The sequence below is a fragment of the Brassica oleracea genome, chromosome C4, assembly GCF_000695525.1.
Source record: "Brassica oleracea var. oleracea cultivar TO1000 chromosome C4, BOL, whole genome shotgun sequence".
In the NCBI taxonomy this organism is placed as follows: domain Eukaryota; kingdom Viridiplantae; phylum Streptophyta; class Magnoliopsida; order Brassicales; family Brassicaceae; genus Brassica; species Brassica oleracea.
Window position 1 is genome coordinate 5,823,787 of NC_027751.1, and position 7,652 is coordinate 5,831,438.

Here is a 7,652-nt window from a genome sequence, read left to right on the forward strand (position 1 = left end):
AAAGGGTCTTGGATGTGGAGGAAACTCCTCAAGCTTCGAGATACTGCCTATAATTTTCTCAAGTTTGAGGTCAAGGATGGTAAATCAACTTACTTCTGGTTTGATAATTGGCTAGATAAGGGACGCTTGATTGATATCACGGGTGCTGCTGGTACCACCTACATTGGTCTACCTCGGCGAGCTACTGTTAGCGAAGCGGTTAAACAGAATGAATGGGCACTACGAGGAGAGCGGAGTCGACACTATCATGAGCTTCATGCTGCCATCATAGTTGAACCAGTCCCTGATGCTCAGTATGGACGAGATGTGGTCTTATGGAAAGCTGGAGATGATGATTATCATGAGAACTTCTCTTCCAAGAAGACGTGGGACCAAATTCGAGTGAAAAAGGGGCCAGTGGGATGGAGTAAGGTTGTTTGGTTCACGCAAGGGGTGCCCCGGTACTCGTTCATTACTTGGCTTGCTGTAAAGAATAGGTTATCCACTGGTGATAGGATGCGGTCTTGGGGGATGATACAGGGTTGTACGTTGTGTGGCGAGGTTGATGAGACAAGGGACCATTTGTTCTTTGCATGCCCATACTCTTATACGGTTTGGCATGGACTGGCAAATCGCATCATGGGTTCTCATACTGATCCGGACTGGCAGCTCACACTAGACCACATGGAGGGGCTCCGAGATGGGTCAATGGATACTATTCTTATCAAAATGTTGTTTCAAACAACTATTTATCATATCTGGAGGGAACGGAATGCGCGGAGGCACCACACTAGTTGGATGACAGCAGAAGCTATGGGCAAGACAGTAGACAAAGCGATAAGGAATCGCATTTCATCGCTTAAGTACAAAGCAGGGCATAAGCTTGAGGGGCTTATGCGACGGTGGTTCACTCACACTATGTAGTCATGCAGCTCTTCTATCTTTTTTACCTTATTTTAGTTTATACTTAGTCCAACATAGTTTAGCAAAGTAGTTACTAAAACTCTTATTCTTTGTAAATGTCAGTTCCCATAAAGGATGAATAAATTTGAAATTTCATCATAAAAAAAAAACTATATGTTCTGACTTATAACCCGACCATATGTTCTGACTTAAACATAAAATTATTTGTATAACCTTTTTTTATGAAGACAGTAGGACCATAAACATTTTATTTTTTTGTGTAGACAATAATACCATATAAAAATAAAAACGTTGACTAATATATGAACATTCCGCGTGGCTTAAGTTTAATATACGAACAGAAACATGATGCAACAAAGGTTGGTTTATAACAATGGCAAATAATGTAATAATTCTAGTAAGATGAGGGTATTTAATTAAAAGGTGTGAGGAGAGCTATTATGATGACACGTAGGAAATGACATACTCGTTAATAACACATGAATATAAGGTTACTTTCTAGAAATGCTCATATTTTAATAAAAAAGAGATTATTAGTACCTAAAATGAAAATAATAAATCATCAGGGACATGAGACCGACACGTGGCAACACGTAACTAGTCTGGATCACTTCTGTGGAGCCTAGATACCCTGTATAATTCAAAAAAAGAAAATAGTAAATCATCTATTCTATTAAAATAAAGTCCTAAAATATATCTACCGTTTTCAAATAGTTTTTAATTGTCAGACCCATTACTAGAGAGTTACATGTGACATTAGTTATACACTGATTAATAAATTAACCGATGTCATATTTAAATCGTACCACCACATCGGGTAATTTAAGCAAACCATTATTCTTACTATCGATTTCATTAACAATAAACCGGGGGGGGGGGGGGAGGGGTTATTGGAATCAAAATTTGGAAGGAGTTTAGTGATTTTAAAAATGAACAGATTTTTAGAAGTTAAGTAAAGTTAACAAATATTTTCTAAATTTCTATCAAATATTTTGTATTGATTTCTATAGATTTTATTGATTATTATGGACAGATTCAGTAGGAAATGGAAGAATCAAATTCTAGTATGGACCAAAAGGGTTCAAAATAATCTAATATGAACCTCTTCTTTTTATTTTACATTTTGCATTTAAATTTAATTCAAAAACTAGAGGAAATAACCAAAAAACCTACTGATTTAAACATATTTACAGATCCATGTCATTCTTATCTTACCCAGACCCAAACCCAGATTTTAACCCTAATTTTTTTTTCTCTTGTCTTCTTCGTCATTGACACTTCTTCAATTTTAAAGCAAAATCAAAAATTTCTTCAATCACTTATCGATTTTTTTTTTGTTATCCCAAATCGATCAACCCATAATCTTCTTTAATCAATTATGTCATATTCGAAACCAGATTTGATCATATACATACGAGATTCATAAAAAATAAGAACGCAGAGTATTACTAGTACAACTAGTACAACAACAATTTGTGCAACTAGTACAACTAGAAAAGGTATAACTTGTACAACTAAATTAAATATAACTAATATAACTGGTACAACTAGGACTCGAATTACTAGTACTTTACAACTAATATGGTGATATTTAATTTTTGTTTTCAGCGTATAAATAATATAGAAAAAGATGATGTTGAACCAATAATAGATATTACTCTAATATTTCCTGCTTGCATCTGTCAAAATACATATATAACTAGAACAACTAAAAATGTATAATTACTACAACTTTACAATTAATATGATTATATTTGATTTTTGTTTTCAGCGTATGAATGATGTTATAGAAATGAATGATGTATAACCAATGAAAATGTTGGTGTAATCTTCATGTATGTGTCAAAATATGTTAATAGTTTGTTTATATAATATTTGTTTTGATAATGATTTGTTTTACCTTTTGTACTAGTTGTACCAGTTATACTATATACGGGAAAAAAATCATCTTCATGTTTTTGCTCCCAAAGGCGAAGAAGACAACTGCTGAGCCAGAAAAAAAATTGTAGTTTAAAATCTGGAAGAGTATACTCCAAAAGATAATGCATATGCCATCACGAGTTTGAAAAGAATGCATAAGCATTAATGTTTGATATTTGGACTACAACAATAATAGTTTAACTAGTACTGTTACTAGTTTAATTGTTACAGCACTTGATTTGCGTTTTTCTAGTGCTGTTTGTTAGGTTTATCGCCCCAAAGGTCATTTTCTTGATATGGACATGAAAGTAATATAAGAAGTAGAGAAATTGTGATCATATATATATAATTTCCATCATAAGTATATATTTGCATAAACAAGAAGGACTGTGCTGTTAAGAAGAGAGATACACAACATCATTAAGATAACAATACATAAAATAATTTTAGAAATATAAATATAATAACATTTTACCATTTTTTGAAATATTTTTTTAATTTAATTTTAAAATTTCTATAATTAAAAAGTTAAACCAGTAGTACCAGTATTACATGTCTAGTATATGATTATATTTTTAGTTATATGAGTTGTACTAGTAGGAAACGTTTAATATATAATGAAAAGTTATTAAATAATAACTAGTAAATAATATTAAGTCAAATATATTGCAAGAAATATTAATGCAAATAATACATAAAATTATTTTACTTTTAAAATAGATATCAAATATATTCATAGCATAATTTTAATCTATAATTACATATTTAAATGGGATGATATATTTAAGTTACAACATAATGCATATTTAAAATAATACTAAATTAAATAACAAGTAGTTGTACAAGTTTTCTAGTTGTACCGACTGTACATAGTTGTACTAGCTTTTGAGTTGTACTAGTTTGTGCATAGTTGTACTTTGGCAGTGAAATCATAAAATATTAGTTGTACCACATAATAAATACATTTACCTCAGTTGTACCACTTATTTATGTTTACATGTCTTTGCCCGGTTATAATGAAATCATCAATTTTGTAAAACTACATTTCATGTATGTTTTCCAAAAATTATGTGGACAAACACGTTAACAAACATTAAAAGTATAAGGGAGATCATGTAAACTTATGGAATTGTGTAATAATTTTTATATTTTTTCTAAAACTTCAAATTAAATTAAGAGAAATTTTATGAGTACATACCAACTGAGATATATGATTGTTTTTCTCATACGAAATACCAAATTAGTTTTGTTAATTTCTGAAACGTCGAAGTTGTACTAGTTGTACCAGTAATACTCGTATAATATATATATAAGTTATATATATATATATATATATTGTTTATATGTCTAGTCATAAGGGTTGTACCAATATTTTCACATCATAGCTTTGTAAAATATGTTCGATGTTTGATTATCATAAAAATATGGCTAATATAGTTAATAACCTTAAAAGTATAAAGTATATAATATAAAATTAAGTGTGTAATGCAATAATTTAACAAAAAAAATGAAAAATCTTAAATTAAATAGATGACATTTTTGTCATCATATACCAATTAGAATATTTATTTGTTTATTTCATGTGTAAATTATAACATTTTTATACCAATTATATAATTTTTTAAAATATTTAGTTGTACGAGTTATACTAGTTTTACCAATTCGAATGAGAGAATGAGATAAGAAAGATTGTGTGGATGTAAATGGCCGAGATTAAAGAAAGAAAAAGAGAGAGAATGAGACATATGTGAAATTATATGGCCAAGATTAAAACATAGATGTGATGATCCAATGGCTCATATCAGTTTTTCATTAATGGCAAAATCGTCATTTCCCTATAATTGGTCCATGTAGATTTTTTTTGGATGTTGTAGATTTTTTTTTGACCATTTGGTCTATAAGAGATTTTTGTCCGAAATGGAAAGTCAACAATGATGGTGAGGCATCCTTTTTGGTTTTAGCCTTCTTTGGTTTTAGACTTGTTCATCTTGCGAGAAGCCATTCTCTCTTCATGGTGACGACGACACTTTTCTTCAAATTTTGGAGAACTGCAATAATACCATTAAAACCACAAAATTAACAACAAGACTAATCCGTTAACAAGAATAAAAAAAAACAATAAAATGTTTGACGTACAAGCGCCTGACTTTGCCACCACCAGTTCGAAGATTCCATCTGTACAGTCTCTGAGGGCCGGCAGTATAGCCAGCACGACAGATTTCACAGCCTTTAAAGTTAAAGTGGGCATAGTATTCGTCTCTAAGTCTAGCCATTGTAACCAGAAGCTTATGACCTCCCAAGTCGCTTCCATTGAGAGATAACGCCGCCTCAATGCCAACACGTTTTTTCAGATTAATAAAAGCATATCCTCTGGAAACACCGGTTTCACACTCGATGTGAACAAAAACCCTCGTCAACTCTCCACATGAACTGAAATGTTTAGCCAGTGCGCTCCTGATCTCATCCCTAGAACCGCTATTATCAAAACCCGTGACGAATATTGTACGCTCATTGTTTCCCTTTGCATCTTTAGTGTCGAAACAACACTCTTTCTTCTTCTCTGTGGTTTCTTCCTCCTGTAGAACGAACCAAGGATTTCCTATTATTTCCAACTAAAGAGATGTAGATCAACTAAGCACTTGTACAATATTATTAAGACAAAACATAACCTGCTTCTGCCTCTTCCGACTATCAACTTCTGTCTCCAAATAATCCAACTCTCTTTCTGCTTCAAGAAAAATAAAAGAACCAAGTTCAAAATTAACAGAGAATATAGTTCAGGATAACCTAACTTCTTCTTAAAAATAAACATGACCAGAGATAATTATTATATATGAGTTTTGTAAAAAATAAGACCATTACACAGAACATGAACTATGGCATAGCAAATAAAGAGAGACTCAATTATTTTCTTACCCTTTTGCAAAGGATCTGTAGCCTCAGCAGCTGCTTCAGCCTAAACAAACCCCAAAACAAAAACAAGTACAATTAATAGTGGAAAATCGGAAAATTGGCTGAAGAGGTGACTAAAGAAGAAGAAAACTACATGGGAGGATGATGATGCGGAGCATCTCTTGAGCTTGCTCTGGTCCATGGATTAGTTTAAAAGAGGAGATAAAAACGACGGCGGTTTCGATAGGGAGGTGGAGAAGAAAGCAACCCTTGAAGACAGCTTCCCTAATATTGCCTTGTGTGAGCTGGGCTTTTATGGGCTTTTGTTCGACCTGCATTTTTTTAATTTTATTCCTGCCGACCAAACTGATTTTATTAGAGATTGGCCTTTTTTTGGTCAACTTTCACTTCATTTGAAGTCTCGTGGGTTACAATGTAGAAATTTGTTGATGCCTTACTTTAGATTTTGCATCTTATTATTGGATAGGAGATTTGGATGTGTTTCAAAAAAAAAAATACATTATTCCCACTTGTGAGTAGGCCTGAGACATTTATCCGAGATCCGGATTCGATCCGAGATTCGATCCGGATCCGATCCGAAAATCCGGATATCCGGAGGGGTCGAATCCGGATTCGGATAGTAAAATATTGGATCCGTCAAAGCCGGATCCGGATCCGGATATCTTAATTTTTAAGTCCGGATATCCGGATCCGTAAGTTTTATTAATAAATATTTCAAAAATAGTAATATCTATATATAAAAATTAATTTTATTTAATATATTTTTATTTTTATAATAATATATATAAATTTTATGTAAATTTTGTAATATTGTACATAGAAATAATTAAAGATGTTATATATATATATATTAAATTATTGTTAATATTATATATATATATATTAATATTATTTTTTATTTATTTTAAGGATCCAAATCCGGATCCGGATATCCGCCGGATATTACAATTTTTAGGAAGATATCCGACACCCGGATATCCGAGAACCCCAGATCCAGATAAGGATAGTAAAATTATGGATCCGCCGGATAAGGATCCGGATCCGGATACCTTAAAATTGCCCGGATATCCGATCCGTCCCAGGCCTACTTGTGAGGGTCTAATGCTTCCAGGCCATGGAGTGGTCTAGACAAAGAAAACTTATTTTTTTTCGTTCTAAAACATAAAATTTTTTTTTTTTTTTTTTTTTTTTGTAATCCAGGGGTTCCCCGCTTACGCGGGTCATTCCCCTAGACCCGGTCAGGCAGCAGGCCAGCTTCACCCGGAAGGTTTTTTCCTGGGCCCGAAGGCCCAGTACCCGCTTTAGTGTCCAGACGAGGCAGGGTAGTTTCCGCATGGGGGGGATCGAACCCGGATTGTTTTAGCAACCCAAGCCCGTCCTTCCACTTGGACTACCCAAGTTCTGTGTGATTTGTATTGTCTATTTGATCTGCAACACTATTCGAAGCTGAAATAACAAATGGCATGCAAAATTATCAGGATATATAGTAAAGGCAAAATATCAGATCTGTTGGGTTTAAACTATACTTTGGCTTTTAAGAGTTGATGGCTTCTGTAATGAAGCAAAGGTCAAAAGAGAAATTGATAAGACTTCAACACGATTGGAGTTTTCAATTAGAAATATGAATTTCTTGAGAACTAATATTATACGCGCGTAATACCTCAAAATAGTACTCAAGTGTGTGTATATATGTAAATAATTTACTTTTTGATAATAAGATAGTGAAGCAACGTGCTATACTCTAATCTTGTGTTTGATTTTCCATGCAGAACTATGAGATCCCATTTCTCATTTGTTCGTATTTATTATAATGATATGTGAATATGAATCATATATAATCTCTTAATCATATACAGCATAAAAGAAGGGAAGAAGATACAAAAAGAACATCACTACATGAGAGGATGTCCTATTGA

At 32.8% G+C, this 7,652-nt stretch overlaps 1 protein-coding gene across 3 annotated transcripts in view; it reads right to left on the bottom strand.

Annotated features, from left to right (window-relative positions):
- Positions 1-6,028, bottom strand: part of LOC106342211 (nucleolin 1-like) — a 25,130-nt gene extending 19,102 nt beyond the window's left edge. Inside the window, exons 1-5 of one of the 3 annotated variants that reach the window (XM_013781080.1) lie at positions 5,870-6,020; positions 5,740-5,779; positions 5,493-5,551; positions 4,960-5,399; positions 4,786-4,871 (exon numbers count right to left, since the gene is read on the bottom strand). In XM_013781080.1, coding sequence (XP_013636534.1) covers positions 4,786-4,871; positions 4,960-5,399; positions 5,493-5,551; positions 5,740-5,779; positions 5,870-5,917 — 673 coding nt within the window. In that variant the 5' untranslated portion in view covers positions 5,918-6,020. Of the gene's footprint in view, positions 1-4,607; positions 4,872-4,959; positions 5,400-5,492; positions 5,552-5,739; positions 5,780-5,869 lie in introns of those variants that run through there. The other 2 variants (XM_013781081.1, XM_013781079.1) reach the window with 2 other exon arrangements.
- Positions 6,029-7,652: the final 1,624 nt, after the last annotated feature.